General features: G+C 51.6%; 1 protein-coding gene across 1 annotated transcript in view; it reads left to right on the forward strand.

Annotated features, from left to right (window-relative positions):
- The window catches only part of gipc2 (GIPC PDZ domain containing family, member 2), a 77,735-nt gene that overhangs the window by 81 nt on the left and 58,711 nt on the right, over positions 1 to 18,943 (forward strand). The window contains 1 exon segment of the mRNA XM_072574784.1: positions 2 to 202. Within this exon segment, the coding sequence (XP_072430885.1) occupies positions 2 to 202 (201 nt within the window).

An 18,943-nucleotide genomic window follows, 5' to 3' on the forward strand; every position in this document is an offset into this window, starting at 1 on the left:
TGGAGGGGCGGCAGTGCCGGCGCTGTTTCCCCCCGGTGTTGGTGGACCGGGGCTCCCCGCGCCGCCGCCTCATGCCCGGCCCAAGCTGGTCTTCCACACGCAGCTGGCGCACGGCAGCCCCACCGGCCGCATCGAGGGCTTCTCGAATGTCCGCGAGCTCTACGCCAAGATCGGCGAGGTGTTCGGTATCCCCGCCTCTGAGGTAAGGGACCAGATCACACCCCCCCCCCCCCCCCTCGATCGCCCCTGATCCCCCCCTCCGACCCCCCCCCCCGGCCCCCGATCACCCCCCCCGATCCCCCCTGTATCACTCCTCCTCCCTTGATCGCCCCCCATCCCTCCTCCCCACTCGACTCTCCCCCCCCACCCGCCACCTCCCCGGATCCCCTCATCATTCCCCCATCATAACTGTCCATCATTCCCCCCATCACTCCCCTACCCGTCATCACCCCCCCCGCCCGTCATCACCCCCCCCGTCATCACCCCCCCCGTCATCACCCCCCCCCGCCCGTCATCACCCCCCCCGTCATCACCCCCCCCCCCCGTCATCACCCCCCCCGTCATCACCCCCCCCCGTCATCACCCCCCCCCGTCATCACCCCCCCCGTCATCACCCCCCCCGTCATCACCCCCCCCCGTCATCACCCCCCCCGTCATCACCCCCCCGTCATCACCCCCCCCGTCATCACCCCCCCCCGTCATCACCCCCCCCGTCATCACCCCCCCCGTCATCACCCCCCCCGTCATCACCCCCCCCGTCATCACCCCCCCCGTCATCACCCCCCCCGTCATGACCCCCCCGTCATGACCCCCCCCCGTCATCACCCCCCCCCCCGTCATCACACCCCCCCCCCCCGTCATCACCCCCCCCGTCATCACCCCCCCCGCCCGTCATCACCCCCCCCCGTCATCACCCCCCCCGTCATCACCCCCCCCCCGTCATCACCCCCCCCCCGTCATCACCCCCCCCCCGTCATCACCCCCCCCGTCATCACCCCCCCCGTCATCACCCCCCCCCCGTCATCACCCCCCCCGTCATCACCCCCCCCCCGTCATCATCCCCCCCGTCATCATCCTCCCGTCATCACCCCCCCGACATCACCCCCCCACCCCGACATCACCCCCCCCCCCACCCCGACATCACCCCCCCCCACCCCGACATCACCCCCCCCCACCCCGTCAGCACCCCCCCCACCCCGTCAGCACCCCCCCCACCCCGTTATCACCACCCCCCCACCCCCCGTCATCACCCCCCCCCCCCGTCATCACCCCCCCCGTCATCACCCCCCCCCCCCCCGTCATCACCCCCCCCCCCGTCATCACCCCCCCCCGTCATCACCCCCCCCGTCACCCCCCCGTCATCACCCCCCACCCCGTCATCACCCCCCACCCCGTCATCACCCCCCCGTCATCACCCCCCCCCGTCATCACCCCCCCCCCCCGTCATCACCCCCCCCCCCGTCATCACCCCCCCCCCGTCATCACCCCCCCCCGTCATCACCCCCCCCCCCCGTCATCACCCCCCCCCCGTCATCACCCCCCCCGTCATCAACCCCCCCGTCATCGCCCCCCCCCCCCTGCTGCCCCCCCCCCTGTCGCCCCCCCCCTGTCGCCCCCCCCATCGCCGTCACCTCCCCCTGCCCCGTCATCACACCCCCCCGCCCCGTCATCACACCCCCCCCCCGTCATCACACCCCCCCCCGTCGTCACCCCCCCCACCCTGTCACACCCCCCCCACCCTGTCACACCCCCCCCACCCTGTCACACCCCCCCCCACCCTGTCACACCCCCCCACCCTGTGACACACCCCCCCCACCCTGTCACACCCCCCCCACCCTGTCACACCCCCCCCCACCCTGTCACACCCCCCCCACCCTGTCACACCCCCCCCACCCTGTCACACCCCCCCCACCCTGTCACACCCCCCCCCCACCCTGTCACAACCCCCCACCCTGTCACACCCCCCCCACCACCCTGTCACACCCCCCCCCACCCTGTCACACCCCCCCCACCCTGTCACACCCCCACCCTGTCACACCCCCCCCACCCTGTCACACCCCCCCCCCACCCTGTCACACCCCCCCCCCACCCTGTCACACCCCCCCCCCACCCTGTCATACCCCCCCCCACCCTGTCATACCCCCCCCCACCCTGTCACACCCCCCCCCACCCTGTCACACCCCCCCCCACCCTGTCTCACCCCCCCCACCCTGTCTCACCCCCCCCACCCTGTCTCACCCCCCCCCACCCTGTCTCACCCCCCCCCCACCCTGTCTCACCCCCCCCCCACCCTGTCTCACCCCCCCCCCCACCCTGTCTCACCCCCCCCCCACCCTGTCTCACCCCCCCCCACCCTGTCTCACCCCCCCCCACCCTGTCTCACCACCCCCCACCCCGTCGTCACCCCACCCTGTCGTCACCCCCCCCACCCCGTCGTCACCCCACCCCGTTGTAACCCCCCGTCGACTCCCTCCTCCCCTTCGTCTCCCCCCCCCCCCGTCGTCTCCCCCCCCCCCCCCCCGTCGTCTCTCCCCCCCCCCCCCCGTCGTCTCTCCCCCCCCCCCCCCCGTCGTCTCTCCCCCCCCCCCGTCGTCTCTCCCCCCCCCCCCCCCCGTCATCTCTCCCCCCCCCCCGTCGTCTCTCCCCCCCCCCCCCGTCGTCTCTCCCCCCCCCCCCGTCGTCTCTCCCCCCCCCCCCCCGTCGTCTCTCCCCACCCCGTCGTCTCTCCCCCCCCCGTCGTCTCCCCCCCCCGTCGTCTCTCCCCACCCCCCCGTCGTCTCTCTCTCTCCCCCCCCCCCGTCGTCTCTCTCTCCCCCCCGTCGTCTCTCCCCTCCCGTCTCTTCTTTCACCCCCCCGTCTCTTCTTCTCCCTCTAAGTCTCTTCTTCCCCCCCCCGTCGTCTCTCCCCCCCCCCGTCGTCTCTCCCCCCCCCGTCGTCTCTCCCCACCCCGTCGTCTCTCCCCACCCCGTCGTCTCTCCCCCCCCCCGTCGTCTCTCCCCCCCCCCCGTCGTCTCTCCCCCCCCCCCCCGTCGTATCCCCCCCCCGTCGTATCCCCCCCCCGTCGTATCCCCCCCCCCGTCGTATCCCCCCCCCCGTCGTATCCCCCCCCCCCGTCGTATCCCCCCCCCCGTCGTATCCCCCCCCCCGTCGTATCCCCCCCCCCGTCGTATCCCCCCCCCCCGTCGTATCCCCCCCCCCGTCGTATCCCCCCCCCCCGTCGTATCCCCCCCCCCGTCGTATCCCCCCCCCCGTCGTATCCCCCCCCCGTCGTATCCCCCCCCCCCCCGTCGTAGCCCCCCCCCGTCGTATTCCCCCCCCCCGTCGTATTCCCCCCCCCCCGTCGTATCTCCCCCCCCCCCCCCGTCGTATCCCCCCCCCCGTCGTATCCCCCCCCCCGTCGTATCCCCCCCCCCGTCGTATCCCCCCCCCCCGTCGTATCCCCCCCCCCGTCGTATCCCCCCCCCCGTCGTATCTCCCCCCCCCCCGTCGTATCCCCCCCCCGTCGTATCTCCCCCCCCCCCCCGTCGTATCCCCCCCCCCCGTCGTATCCCCCCCCCCCGTCGTATCCCCCCCCCCCCGTCGTATCCCCCCCCCCCCCCCCCCGTCGTATTCCCCCCCCCCGTCGTATTCCCCCCCCCCGTCGTATCCCCCCCCCCCCCCCCGTCGTATTCCCCCCCCCCGTCGTATTCCCCCCCCCCGTCGTATTCCCCCCCCCCGTCGTATTCCCCCCCCCGTCGTATTCCCCCCCCCCCCGTCGTATTCCCCCCCCCGTCGTATTCCCCCCCGTCGTATTCCCCCCCCCCGTCGTATTCCCCCCCCCGTCGTCTCCCCCCCCCCCCCCGTTTCCCCCCACTCCCGTCGTCTCCCCCCCCCCCCGTCGTCTCCCCCCCCCCCCCCACCCCGTCGTCTCCCCCCCCCCACCCCGTCGTCTCCCCCCCCCCACCCCGTCGTCTCCCCCCTCCGTCGTCTCCCCCCCCCATCAATCTCTTCCCCCCCCCATCATTCTGTTTCCCCCCCCCATCATTCTTTCCCCCCCCATCATTCTCCCCCATCCTTATCCCTCCCCGATCCTTATCCCTCCCCGATCCTTATCCCTCCCCCATCCTTATCCCTCCCCCATCCTTATCCCTCCCCCATCCTTATCCCTCCCCCATCCTTATCCCTCCCCCATCCTTATCCCTCCCCCATCCTTATCCCTCCCCCATCCTTATCCCTCCCCATCATACTTCCCCCCCCCATCATACTTCCCCCCCCCCCCCCCATCATAATTCCCCCCCCCCATCATACTTCCCCCCCCCCGTCATACTTCCCCCCCCCCATCATACTTCCCCCCCCATCATACTTCCCCCCCCCCATCATACTTCCCCCCCCATCATACTTCCCCCCCCCCATCATACTTCCCCCCCCCATCATACTTCCCCCCCCCCCCCCCATCATACTTCCCCCCCCCCCCCCCATCATACTCCCCCCCCCATCATACTCCCCCCCCCATCATACTCCCCCCCCCCATCATACTCCCCCCCCCCCATCATACTCCCCCCCCCCATCATACTCCCCCCCCCATCATACTCCCCCCCCATCATACTCCCCCCCCCATCATACTCCCCCCCCCATCATACTCCCCCCCCCATCATACTCCCCCCCCGTCATACTCCCCCCCCCCATCATACTCCCCCCCCCCCATCATACTCCCCCCCCCCCCCCATCATTCTTCCCCCCCCCCCCATCATTCTTCCCCCCCCCATCATTCTTCCCCCCCCCCATCATTCTTCCCCCCCCCCATCATTCTTCCCCCCCCCCCCATCATTCTTCCCCCCCCCCCATCATTCTTCCCCCCCCCCCATCATTCTTCCCCCCCCCCATCATTCTTCCCCCCCCCCATCATTCTTCCCCCATCATTCCTCCCCCATCATTCCTCCCCCATCATTCCTCCCCCGTCATTCCCCCCCCGTCATTCCCCCCCCGTCATTCCCCCCCCGTCATTCCCCCCCCGTCATTCCCCCCCCCGTCATTCCCCCCCCCCGTCATTCCCCCCCCCGTCATTCCCCCCCCCGTCATTCCCCCCCCCGTCATTCCCCCCCCCGTCATTCCCCCCCCCGTCATTCCCCCCCCCGTCATTCCCCCCCCCGTCATTCCCCCCCCCGTCATTCCCCCCCCCGTCATTCCCCCCCCCGTCATTCCCCCCCCCGTCATTCCCCCCCCCGTCATTCCCCCCCCCGTCATTCCCCCCCCCGTCATTCCCCCCCCCGTCATTCCCCCCCCCGTCATTCCCCCCCCCCGTCATTCCCCCCCCCGTCATTCCCCCCCCCGTCATTCCCCCCCCCCGTCATTCCCCCCCCCGTCATTCCCCCCCCCGTCATTCCCCCCCCCCCGTCATTCCCCCCCCCCGTCATTCCCCCCCCCCGTCATTCCCCCCCCCCCGTCATTCCCCCCCCCGTCATTCCCCCCCCGTCATTCCCCCCCCCCATCACCCCCCCCCAATCATTCCCCACTCCTTCCTCCCCCCTCCTCCGCTTCCCCCCTACTCCGCCTCCTCCTCACCCTCACCCACCTCCTCCCCCCCTCCCCTCCCCCCCCCTCCCCTCCCCCTCCTCCCCCCCCCCTCCTCCCCCCCTCCCCCCCCTCCCCCCCTCCCCCCCCCTCCCCTCCCCCCCTCCTCCCCTCCCCCCCCCTCCTCCCCCCCCCTCCTCCCCCCCCTCCTCACCCCCCCCTTTCTCACCCCCCCCTTTCTCACCCCCCCCTTCCTCACCCCCCCCTTCCTCACCCCCCCCTTCCTCACCCCCCCCTTCCTCACCCCCCCCTTCCTCACCCCCCCCTTCCTCACCCCCCCTTCCTCACCCCCCCCCCTTCCTCACCCCCCCCCCTTCCTCACCCCCCCCTTCCTCACCCCCCCCCTTCCTCACCCCCCCCCCTTCCTCACCCCCCCCCCTTCCTCACCCCCCCCCCTTCCTCACCCCCCCCCCTTCCTCACCCCCCCCCCTCCTCACCCCCCCCCCCCTCCTCACCCCCCCCCCTCCTCATCCCCCCCCCTTCCTCACCCCCCCCCCCGATTCCCTTAGCCCTCTGCCCCTCGCCTTCTGTCCCCTCCCTGATTCCCCTGGCTTCCTGTATGCCCTCCCTCATTGCCCTGCCCCTATATACCCTCCCTGATCGCCTTTGTCACCCCCTCCCCAATCATCCTCCCTGACTCTCCTCCCCATCCTCTGTCTCTCCTCCCCGATTCCTTCCTCTTTTTCTCTCCTTTGTCGTCCCTCCCCTCACCTCTGTCCTCCCTTCCCAATTCACCACTTCCTGCCCACCAAATCCACCTTGATCCTCCTCGATCCCTCCCGATTTCACTCCCCTCTGTTTCCCCCATCTCGATCATCTGTCCCCATCCCCTCTCTGTCTCCGATCTCCCTCTGCTGCCCCTATCCCCACCCCCTACCTCCTTGATCCTCCTCCATTTCTCCCCCCCCCATCCAGATCCCCCTCTCCTCTCCCCTCACACTTACCTACCCTCTCCCCTACCAACTCTCCTCTTCCTTCACCTCCCCTGCTTCCCCCTCATCCGTCTAGCATCTACTCTCCCTCACTTACCCCTGTTCTCTGACTCCTTCAACCCCACCTTCATTTCTTCCCCCTTTTGTCCACTCTGCTCTCCTTTTCCACTTTTCTCCCCATCCCCCCCCTTGCCCCCAGCTTCCTTTCCCTTTTTGCCCTTTGCCAAGCATTGCAGTTGATTTGTTTTCTTTTCACTGCTGCATCCACACCCACCGTCCCCAAGTGCAAAGGACAATTTTACTAAGCCAACAAACCTGTTGCAACGTCTCTAAACATTGCTGCTCGATTTTGCATGTTTCAATTGGTTTCTTACAAAACATTCATTGTGTAAGTGAATTTGGTTTTGTTACTAATTGTTATGACCATTGTTGTGTATTTTTGTAATGTGATCTGCATACTGAGTCTTGAATTCTTACAGCTGACTTAATTCCTAAAAGTTCTAGTTGCTGCCTCAGGGTTTATTTCACAACCTGTAAGTGTGGAGGAGTGGATTCAGTTCCATCTTTCAAACAGACATTGAATTAACTCTTGACAAGGCAAGAACTGGTGATATGAAGACTGATTGGATAGCTCTTTCGGAAAGTTGGCGTCAGCAACTTGGACTGAATAGCTGTGTCCTGTGCTTGAAATCAATGAGTGGTGTATTATTTGTGTTGTATTTTGTGGCTTCGTTGGAGACGAGCATTCAATTCAGCATTGTTTTGCATTTGCATATCACCTTTTGATGTAATAAAACAGCCTCAATCATTCCAAGGTGCTTTATCAAGTTAATCTTGAATACCTTTTTTTGTTCCTACAAAAAGTAGAGAATGATATAGCAAGGATGAGGGCCATTTGGCCCATCATACCTGATTTTAAATTTTCTGTTTTTCACCCTGTTTCTAAAATAAAAGATTTTGAAAAGTATATTTGGGAAGGATATTTCAAGAGTGGAGCCTGGATTTACGTTAGGCGTTTCATGTTCTTGGCAAGTTCCAAAATGTTTTAAAACCAGTGAAGTTACTATTAAATCTAGTCAATGTTGTCACCATCCATTTGCACGTAGCAAGATGCACGTAGCAAGATCCCACAAAAAGCAAGTGATAATAACCAGTTAATCTGTTAATTGTGTTGGTTGAGGGATAAATACAAGTTGGGCCTCTCCAAAATCCATCATTTGAATTTTTAAAGTCTTTCTGGGTGACAGGCAGTGCCTTGGTTTAATGTTAAGCCTGGAAGGTAGCACTGCTGACAGTACCACATTGGACTGTGAACGTAGATTTAGTGTTGAAGTTTCTGGAGTGAAGCTTGATTTCTGACTCTCTTAACTGATGGGAACCATCATCAACAAGAGTTACACGCCCGCTTGACAATTACCTGCTCACTGCCACTCTAATTTCAATTACTTCAGACTCTGGTACAGCCATGGTCAGAGATGGACATGTGAGCAAAATACCAGAACAGATATGGCTGCCTGTGACATTAAGATCTCATTACAATCTCTGGGGCGCAGACACCTTCTGGTGCTTGACAAATGACCATTCCTCTATTATATGAGCTTGGCAGGGGTGCTGAATACTAATTATTTCAGTGTTCAGTTTCATTTGATCAAGATTTAATTGAAGATGATACATAACCTCAGTAATATTTCATGGCCTCTTAAACTTATGAAAAATGCTATATCAGTAAGATTTGTTCTTCCAGGATTTGGTGGTTTATTCAGTATCAGTCATGGAAATATGCAATGAGTAGTTGTATATGGTTCTTACTCCTTTGAGACCACTGATGTGCGTGCATCCTGCATTTTTCTGCCACATAATCCATTTAAAGAGCTGCTTGTGGGTGTATCTCACATCCTCTCTGCAACTGAAACCTGATCTGTCATGTCCATTTATTACTTGTAATAGTCTTTTTCTGATTTTTCTTTTAACTCAAGTTTGATTGCAATTAATATATTCTGAGGTGCTTGCAGCTGTTTGGTGTCCCCTCTGTTGAATAACCCAGTCGCTGTGTTGGCTGTTGTAATATTACCAAAATAATTATCATCGAGGAGACGTTAGTAAGTGGGATGCATTGTAATTCCTTTGTAACAGTGGAGCAGTAACTGGGGTTCAAGCAAAATTGATTGCAGTGTTTAATGAAGATAGGCAAATCTCATTCAACTTTGAATGTGAATTGTCAATTGGCAGGTGAAGGTTTTGAGCACCAAAATCAAGCAGTCACATGAAAGACTGGGGAAATTGTCTGCATCCTGTTTCGAAGCAAAATGGTTTTATGCATGAAACTTTGTGTAATGGTCGCTCTGACAACTTGCAGAATGTTGTATTGATCCTGTCTTGGTGATCATATTTTAACAAGCACAGAAAAACTCAAGTTTTTCCAGTATTAAAAACTCAGTTCCTTGATTTCCTTAAAACAATCAGATATGCTCATGAATGTCAAGAGAAACAAAAACATTGCACAGTGCAGTTTTCCTTTGTATGCTGTTTTGCATGAATGTTTTGAATATTTTTATATAAATAGAATGCTGTGACCTGGGATTGGTGCTAGAACCTAAACTTACAATTTATATTTGTTATTCGTGGAATGTGGGCATGTGTGGCCAGGCCAGCATTATTGCTCATCCTTATTTGCCCAGAGAACAGTTAAGAGTCAACAACATTGCTGTGGGTCTGGAGTCACATTTAGGATGGACCAAGTTAGGATTCCAGATTTTCTTCCCTAAAGGACATCAGTGAAATGTTTTTTTTATAGAGCAATAAGACTGTGCTATTTACTGGGTCTGGAGATTGATATGTCTCATTGTCAGATGTGGAAATTTTGGGAGAGTTTTAGGGTTACTGAGGATTATACTGCAATAAATGTTGTTGGCTGTGAATCCTGACAGATTGAATGGATTGGTTGGAGTGACAGTTAGAGGCACTGAGGAATTTACAAGAGCTGGGGGTGTGATGGATGGCAGTTACAGGAGGGGAGGAAAGCCACAAATAAAGTCAGGTGGAGGGATTAACTCCAGCAAAAGTAGGCAGTAGTACAGTGTCTTCTGTGGCTATCCCCATTTCAAACAAATATACCGTTTTGGAAATCGTAGGGGGGGATGGATGAACAGCCAAGTGTCTGGTATCAGGGCTGGCTCTAATGAGGGGCACATCAGCTTCCAAACGATTGATTCTGTTGGGGACTCTCTAGTCAGGTGCACATGCAGACGTTTATGCAGCCAGCAGAGAAAAATCAGAATGGTGTGTTGCCTCCCTGGTGCCAGGATCAAGGGTGTCTCAGAGGGTGCAGAATGTTCTCAAAGGGGGGAGGGACCAGCAGGTGGTCATTGTACACATTTGGTACCAATGACATAGGAAGGGAAAAAGGTGAGATTCTGAAGTGAGAGTACAGAAAGTTAGGCAGGAATTTTAAAAAGGTGGTCCTAGAGGGTAATAATATCTGGATTTCTCCTGGTGTTATGAGCTAGTGCGGGTAGGAATAGGAGTTTTGAGAAGATTCGTAGTTCAGGTTGAGGTTCTGGATGTAGGTTTGCTCACTGAGCTGGAAGGTTCATTTCCAAAGGTTTTGTCACCCTACTGGGCAACTTCTTCAGTGAGCCTCTGGGCAAAGCACTGCTGATGATTCCTGCTTTCTATTTATATGTTTGGGTTTCTTTGGGTTGGTGATGTCATTTCCTGTTCTTTTTCTCAGGGGATGGTAGGTGGTGTCTAACTCTATGTATTTGTTGATAGAGTTCCGGTTGGAATGCCATGCTCCTAGGAATCCTTGTGCGTATCTCTGTTTAGCTTGTCCTACGATGGATGTGTTGTCCAAGCTGAAGTGGTGTCCTTCCTTTTGTGGCTATGACCCTCTCTCACTAGTATCTTTACATACAGATAAAAAAAGACACCACTTCGACTGGGATAACACATCTATCCTAGGACAAGCCAAACAGAGACATGCACAAGAATTCCTAGAAGCATGGCATTCCAACCAGAACTCGATCAACAAACACATCTAGTTAGACCCCATCTACCACCCCCTGACAAAAAGAACAGGAAATGACATCACCAACCCAAACAAAAAAATAGAAAGCAGAAATCATCAACAATGCTTCACCTGGAGGCCCACTGAAGATGTCATCTGGAAGGGTGACGAAACGTCAGGGAGTGAACCTGCTCAGCAAGCAGACCCACATCCAGGAATAGGAGGATAGAGCAGATGAATGCATGGCTGAAGGGCTGGTGTATGATTAGATTACCTACAGTGCGGAAACAGGCCCTTCAACCCAACAAGTCCACACCAACCCTTTGAAGAGTAACCCACCCAGACCCATTTCCTTCTGACTAATGCAGCAAACACCATGGGCAATTTAGCATGGCCAGTTCACCTGAGCTGCACATCTTCGGACTGTGGGATGAAACTAGAACACCCGGAGGAAACCCACACAGACACGGGGAGAATGTGCAAACTCCACACAGACAGTTGCCCGAGGCTGGAATCGAACCTGGGACCCTGGTGCCCCATTGAGAGAAGGTTTGACATTTCTGGATCATTGGAATTTCTTCTGGGGTAGAATTGACCTGTACAAGAAGGATGGATTGCATCTGAATTAGAAGGGGACTAATATACTGGAAGGGAGAATAGCTAGAGCTGCTCGGGAGGATTTAAACTAATAAGGAGGGCCAGGGTGGGACTTGGAGAGATGGTGAGGAAAGAGATCAATCTGAGACTAGTACAGTTGAGAAAAGAAACTGGTGAAACTGTTAGGGCAGGCAGGAACAAAGCAGAGAACAAGGTAGGACTGATAAATTAAACTGTGTTTACTTCAATGCAAGAGGCCTCACAGGGAAGGGAGATGAACTCAGGGCATGTTTAGGGACATGGGACTGGTATATCATAGCAATTACAGAAACGTGGCTCAGGGATGGATAAGACTGACAGCTTAATGTTCCAGGATACAAATGATACGGGAAGGTTAGAAAAGGAGACGAGAGGAGGGATAGCTTTACAGCTCTACTTAGGAAGGATATTTCCAGAAACACATCCAGGGAACTGAGAAATAAGAAAGGGATGATCAGCTTATTGGGATTTTATTATAGACCCCCTAATAGTCAGTGGGAAACTGAGAAACAAATTTGTAAGGAGATCTCAGTTATCTGTAAGAATAATAGAGTGGTTATGGTAGGGGATTCTAACTTTCCAAACATAACCTGGGACTGCCATAGTGTTAAGGGTTTAGATGGAGAAGAATTTGGTTATAGTGTACAAGAAAATTTTCTGAGTCAGTATGTGGATGAACCTACTAGAGGGAGGCAAAACTTGACTTACTCTTGGGAAATAAGGCAGGCCAGGTGTCAGTGGGGGAGCACTTTGGGGCCAACCACCATAATTCTATAGTTTTAAAATTCTAATGGAAAAGAATACACCAGCTAGAACAGTTGAAGTTCTAAATTGGAGGAAAGTTAATTTTGATGGTATTAGACAAGAATGTTCAAAAGCTGACTGGGTGCAGATGTTCGCAGGTAAAGGGACGGCTGGAAATGGGAAGCCTTCAGAAATGAGATAATGAGAGTCCATAGACAGTATATTCCTGTTAGGGTGAAGGAAAGGCTGGTAGGTATGGGAAATGCTGCATGATTAAAGGAATTGAGGTCTTGGTTAAGGAAAAGAAGGAAGCTTATGTCAGGTATAGACAGGATAGATCAAGTGAATCCTTAGAGTATTAAGACAGTAGGAGTACACTTAAGAGGGAAATCAGGAGGGCAAAACGGGGACATGAGATAGCTTTGGCAAATAGGGTTAAGGAGAATCCAGAGGGTTTTCACAAATACATTAAGGACATATCATCAGTCGTCACAGGTCAGATGCCAGAAGACTGGAGGTTGGCTAAAGTGGTGCCACTGTTCAAGAAAGGTGGTAAGGACAAGCCAGGGAACTATAGAGCGGTGAGTCTGACGTTGGTGGTGGTCAAGTTGATGGAGGGAATCCTGAGGGACAGGATTTATGCAAATTTAGAAGGACAGGGACTGATCAGGAATATTCAACATGACTTTGTGCTTTGGAAATCATGTCTCACGAACGTGATTGCGTTTTTTGAAATAGTAACAAAGAGAATTGATGAGGGCAGAGCATTGGACGTCATCCATATGGACTTCAGTAAGGTGTTTGATAAGGTTCTTGTTAGCAAGGTTGGTTAGCAAGGTTAGATCTCATGGAATAGAGGGGGAACTAACCATTTGGATACAGAACTGGCTCGACGTTAGAAGACAGAGGGTGGTGGTGGAGGGTTGTTTTTCAGACTGGAGGCCTGTGACCAGTGGAGTGCCACAAGGATTGGTGCTGGGTCAACTACTTTTCGTCATTTATATAAATGATTTGGATATAAGCATAGCAGGTACAGTTAGGAAGTTAGTGGGCTAATGGGCTGAGGCGTGGCAGATGGAGTTTAATTTAGCTAAATGCGAGGTGCTGCATTTTTGGAAAGCAAATCTTAGCAGGACCTATACACCTTAACGGTAAGGTCTGAGGGAGTGTTTCTGAACAAAGAGACCTTGGAGTGCAGGTTCATATCTCCTTGAAAGTGGAGTCGCAGGTAGATAGGATGCAATCTTAGAATAAAGGCTGCACATTAAGACGCAGGTGAAGATTTTCTCTTCTGAGGATAGTGAATCTGTGGAACTCTGCTCCAATGTCTTATGGTCTTACACGAAGTTTTGCACAGCTTTTCTGCTGATGTATTATTTTCTGTGTCTTTTGATAACACTTAATGTTGGAGCACACACGATTGCTGAATCGTACAATGTGTAAGCGTGGGCAATGAAGCTTGTAACACTTTTGCAGAAAGCACATCAATACTGTCAAAGTTATGAGAAGAACTGGAGGTCAGAGCTACTGGTTCCTCCTCCACCTTCCCCCATCGATTTTCCCCCCCACCACCCCAAATCCATATTGCAAACTTGGGAGAAGAGGTCTTGTGTTGTTCAGCAGGGTGGTCATTGTTCCCTTGTTAATTCTCAAAATCATCAATGACTGAAGGTTGAAAGCTTCCTTTTGGTGAACTTCAGTTAATTTTATAAACCTAAATTTGTTGAGCACTTCAGATTGTTAGTTGATCCACCCTGTAGATTCCCAAGAGTTGGATCCAAATTAATTGAGATGGGGTGAGTTAAAAAATGTTGTTTTGTGTGTGACCTTTATTTGAACTTGGTGTACAAATTACTGCTCAACAAAAAGAATATTGATGGACATTTGGCAGCATTGGCACAAGACTAAAGATCTGTTAAGGCTAATAATGAAAATAGACAAAAGCATAACTTTGCTATTTCAAACAATGCAAAAGTGAGTTTGTAGCAAGATTGGGCTGTCCACTTGTTGGCCTGTAGTTTTGAATATTTACAGGTTTTGGATTTTTCTTAATAAACATGGCAAATGGTCCACTCTTGCCACATAAACCAATGCTTTTATCTTCCTAATCCATCAGTTTCTTTTGCAAATCTGTGAAAGTGCAGCAAAGTCGATTTTGAGTCCAGATTCAGTTTATTTTGCATGAACCTGGTGATATTCCCCAAAGTTTAAAGGTTTAATTTAGTTGCTGAAATAATGTGTTTCTTCCCTGGGGAAGCTGATAACAAGTGGACGCAAGGCTAAAATGAGAGGTACACTGTTCAACGTAGAGACCGTACAAAACTTCTACCCCTCAAAAGGATGTCGCAAATTGCTTTTTAAGTAAAGGTGTCAGATGGTAGAAATAAGAACAGCATTTGATAGTGTGGCATCAAAGATCCCAAGCAAAATTCAAGTTGATAAAATCTGTTGCTTGGAATATATTGAAGATTGTTGTGGTTGTTTTTCAGTCAATTAATTCTCATGATATGACTCCCTAAGTTTCTCACAGTAGCTTTCAAGGCCCAACCATCTTCAGTTGCTTCATGAATAACCTTTCCTTCATCAGCTGTGGGAATGTTTGCTGATTACATCCTGTTGAGTACCATTGCAGTTCCTCAGATAATGAAGCAGTCAGTGTTCCGATGAAATAAGATCTGTATGGTATTTAGGGTTGGGCTGACAAATGACCAATTTCTTGATTCCAACCAATTTCAACTTGAGGTTTAATTTCAATGTGCTTTGTCAGTTTCTCTTTTTAAATGTCTCCAGCAGTTTGCCTTTATGTTGCTTTCCCTTAGGATTTGACATCATTGGATTGCTACAAAATCTGAGCTCGGGACTATGTTTATATGAATGACGTGAAAGTAGATATTAAAAAATTTCCCATGTTCACTGTGAGTATGTAAGTGCATGTGCAAAACCTATAAGCTGGGTAGAAATGCTGGTCCCCCAGCCTGCTCAAGGCACTGAACAGCGCAATTTGAGTCAATACTTACTTCAGTTATCACCCAGGCCAATGCAACTATTTTCCTGCACCACTGTAATCTCTGGAGACACAAAAACTGGCACCCAGGAGCAGGCTGCTCAATTACTTAAATGTGTGTTTGTGTGAGAAAGAGAATATGGACATGGGAAAATGTAAGATTAAGGGTGGTTTATTTAAAGCTTTCAGTAATTTGAAAGGAATCATTGTAAGCTGTTTGCCTGTATTGGTGAAGAATTGTCGGCCTTTGGGATGCAGACTTAAAATCATTCATGGAAGAAGTTGGGAAGCATTTCCTCGTGCAAAGAATTGTGAAATTTGGAATGTTCTCCAACAACCATGTTTACTTTTTAAAAAAATGTCTGCACTTGTTTCAGCCTGCCGTATCAAGGAATGTGGACCTAAGATGGACAAATGAATTTAGGATCCAAATCAGACAGAATCCTTTTGAATGGCAGAACAGTCTTTGGGGCTGGATAACCTAATCCTATTCTCAAGTGAAGAGTACAAGCTGTATGCAATTGATTGCTACGGGAGGGAGTAGGGACTGACTGCATCAACAAATTCAACAGTTACTTGCATAGAAGGAAAATGACCAAACAGGATAGGGGTAATGTGCTCATGGAGAACAGTCAGTGGGAATGCAGTAGTCTTTGCTAATCCTGAACGTTTCTGTGTGCATGTCTTTGGTCTTGGGCCGAATTCCTACTTGTTTAAGAAATCCGAGTGTAAGAAGGTTGACTACATTGATTTAACTCCTCACGTATTTCAGGTCCACTCACCTACGTTATCTAACTGTGTGGATTGTGTACCATCTGTAGGATTTTTATTAATTTGGGGAGCATTAAGTGACGCAAGAAATTAAAGCTGGCAATAGTAGTACTCCCTTGCTGAATATTTCTTGAACACAGTTGGTTGTTTCATTATTTAGGAGAAACTGAGGACTTCTGAAGAAGGGCTTATGCCCGAAACGTCGATTCTCCTATTCCTTGGATGCTGCCTGACCTGCTGCGCTTTTCCAGCAACACATTTTTAAGCTCTGTTTCATTATTTGGCAATGTTTGCACAGGCAAGCCAAATATTATAATTGAAGGTACTTGGAATTTGCTAAATAGTGGATAGAGCTTGGTAGCTGCATTGTGTGGTTCTGTACAGAATGAGAGCATTTCACTCTAATGTGTGATAAGCTTGTATAAACATGCATTTATATTTGAACTGGCGTGCCATAACTTCCTGCACTGAGTCAGTGCATCCCATTTAATTGGGTAAAACTGTGTCCCAGTGGTGAGATTGTGGCCAGTGTGCTGTACACATTTTGAATTCGGCAGCATGGTTAGGACGCTACTTGTTATGGTCATATTCATCATGTTTAGCACTTTGTTCCCAAGTTCTTGACTAACATAGGCACTTGTTCAAGAATGCTGTGTGAAGAGGGATTTGAATTAATTTATTTTGTATGAGTCAAACTGAGGATATCTCATGCTTTACAGCCAGTAAATTATTTCTGAAGTGAGATTTCATATTTAAATCCTTAGTTTAATTTTAATCAATTTGCCACATTTTGCACTGTGCTGTGGTTTCAGTGAAAACATGAGGCTGCTTATCAAAACAAATGATATTCTTTTTTTTTCATCTTGACAGCATGAGTCATCTTGGAACTGGCAAGCCTGATCTTGTCTTTAGATGATTTTCCAGCCTGGAATGGAAACCTTGGCTAACTTTTCTCCTTCCCTTGGAATTATTGAATTATAACAATCCAGCTTTTATCAACTAGTTTGCAACAGTTTATTAATACACGAAATGAGGAGAACTCCAGTGATGGAGAGCTTTGGGAGTTTTGTTGAAAATCACTACCTGTTCATTCCCTGTCAGATACAGCACATGTCCTTTCTAAAATTACTCATGCAAATTACAATATTCCAAAATGTTATTTTTGGCAAAATATTTATCCCTTTCACATTCAAGACACTCCATACATTGTACTAAATCTGTGAAACTGTTGTGTGGCCATCAGTCACAGTTGGGATTTTCAATCGAATTGAAGATGAGGGAGGCTGTTGATTCTATCATCTTTCATCTTGAAACAACAAAAAAGCTGTCTCTGGATATGAATGGCGCTCGATCAGAATGCCCTACCTAGGTTTTTACCCAAACTAAATGGCTTTCGAGGCCGCCTCAGTTGTTAAGTGCCAACTGGTAAGGGACTGTTGTCACATGCACTGTGGTTAAAGCTGACGATGCTTTTACAAAGGATATCGGTGAGCCAGTTAAGTTTCAGGCAAACTTTTGACTTTGTTTTGACTTGGTGAATGCTGGGGGTATTAAGAAAAAAATAATTAATATTTATGCTTTGTGGTTCAGATGATAGAGAGCTTTTCATGAACATCTGAGCCCACCAACGAGACCACTCAAATAAGGAAGCTATTTTTGAAATGCAAAAACAAGGATGCAGTGAGGTAAAGTTAAGCACTGCCTGTTTATTTTGTCGTCTGTTCTGAGAGTAGAATAGTTGAATCTTTTTCATTGATCCTAAAGTGAACACCAATAGCAGAGTCAAGATTAACTCAAAGGGGTAAATCTTGATAAAATGCATGTTAGTAGTTTAGAGTAGAGAGGGTCAAAGTGGAATGACTGAGGTGGTTTAATTGTTTTGCATATATTTGAGAGTGCATGAAGAGAGGAAGGAATTCTTCAGCAGTTTTACAATTTGACTTGTCAGTTTCTACAATACATTGATACAGTAGATCAATGTAAAGCAAAAGCTCTCAATGATCTCAATGGAGAGGAATTCAAGTGTGTACAGGAAAATGTTCTGATTCAGTATGTGGATGCACCGACGCGAGAAGATGCAAAACTTAACCTACTCTTGGGAAATAAGGCAGGGCAGGTGACTGAGGTGCCAGTGGAGGGACAGTTTGGGAACAGCAACCATAATTCTATTAGTTTTAAAATAGTGATAGAAAAGAATAGACCAGATCTAAAAGTCACAGTTCTAAATTGGAGGAAGGCTAATTTTGACGGTATTAGGCAAGAACTTTCAAAAGCTGACTGGAGGTAGACGTTCGCAGGTCAAGGGACGGCTAGAAAATGGGAAGACTTCAGAAATGAGATAACAAGAGTCTGGAGACAGTATATTCCTGTTGGGTGAAAGGGAAGACTGGCAATTATAGGGAATGCTGGATGACTAAAGAAATTGAAGGTTTGGATAAGAAAAAAGGGAATAGACTGGAGAGATCCATTGAATCCCTGGACTGTAAAGGCAGTAGGAGTATACTTAAGAGGCAAATCAGGGTGGCAAAAAGGGGACATGAGATAGCTGTGGCAATTAGGATTAAGAAGAACCTAAAGGGCTTTTATAAATACTTTTAAAGACAAAAGGGTAACTAAGGAGAGAATAGGGCCCCTCAAAGATCAGCAAGGCAGCAGATGTGTGGAGCCGCAGGGGGTGGGGGAAGATACTAAACGATTATTTTGCATCAGTGTTTACTGTGGAGAAGGACATGGAAAGTATAGAATGTGGGGAAATAGATCGTGACATCTTGAAAAATGTGCATAATACAGAGGAGGAGGTGCTGCATATCTTGAAATGCATAAAAGTGGATAAATCCCCATTACCTGATCAGGTGTACCCTACAACTCTGTGGGAAGCTAGAGAAAGATTGCTGGGCCTCTTGCTGAGATATTTGTATCATTGATAGTCACAGATGAGGTGCCAGAAGACTGGAGGGTGGCTAACATGGTATCACAATTTAAGAAAGGTGGTAAGAACAAGCCAGGGAAATATAGATCGGTGAGCCTGACGTCGGTGGTGGTCAGGTTGTTGGAGGGACAGGCTTTACATGTATTTGGAAAGGCATGGACTGATTACGGATTGTCAGCATGGCTTTGTGCATGGGAAAGCATGTTTCATGAACTTGTATGAGTTTTTTTTTGAAAAAGTTACAAAGAGGATTGATGAGGGCAGAGTGGTGGACTTGATCTATATGGAGTTTATAGGCGTTTGACAAGATTCCCCATGGCAGCCTGGTTAGCAAAGTTAGATCTCATGGAGAACTAGCCATTTGGATACAA

Source organism: Chiloscyllium punctatum, chromosome 7 (assembly GCF_047496795.1).
Source record: "Chiloscyllium punctatum isolate Juve2018m chromosome 7, sChiPun1.3, whole genome shotgun sequence".
NCBI lineage: Eukaryota > Metazoa > Chordata > Chondrichthyes > Orectolobiformes > Hemiscylliidae > Chiloscyllium > Chiloscyllium punctatum.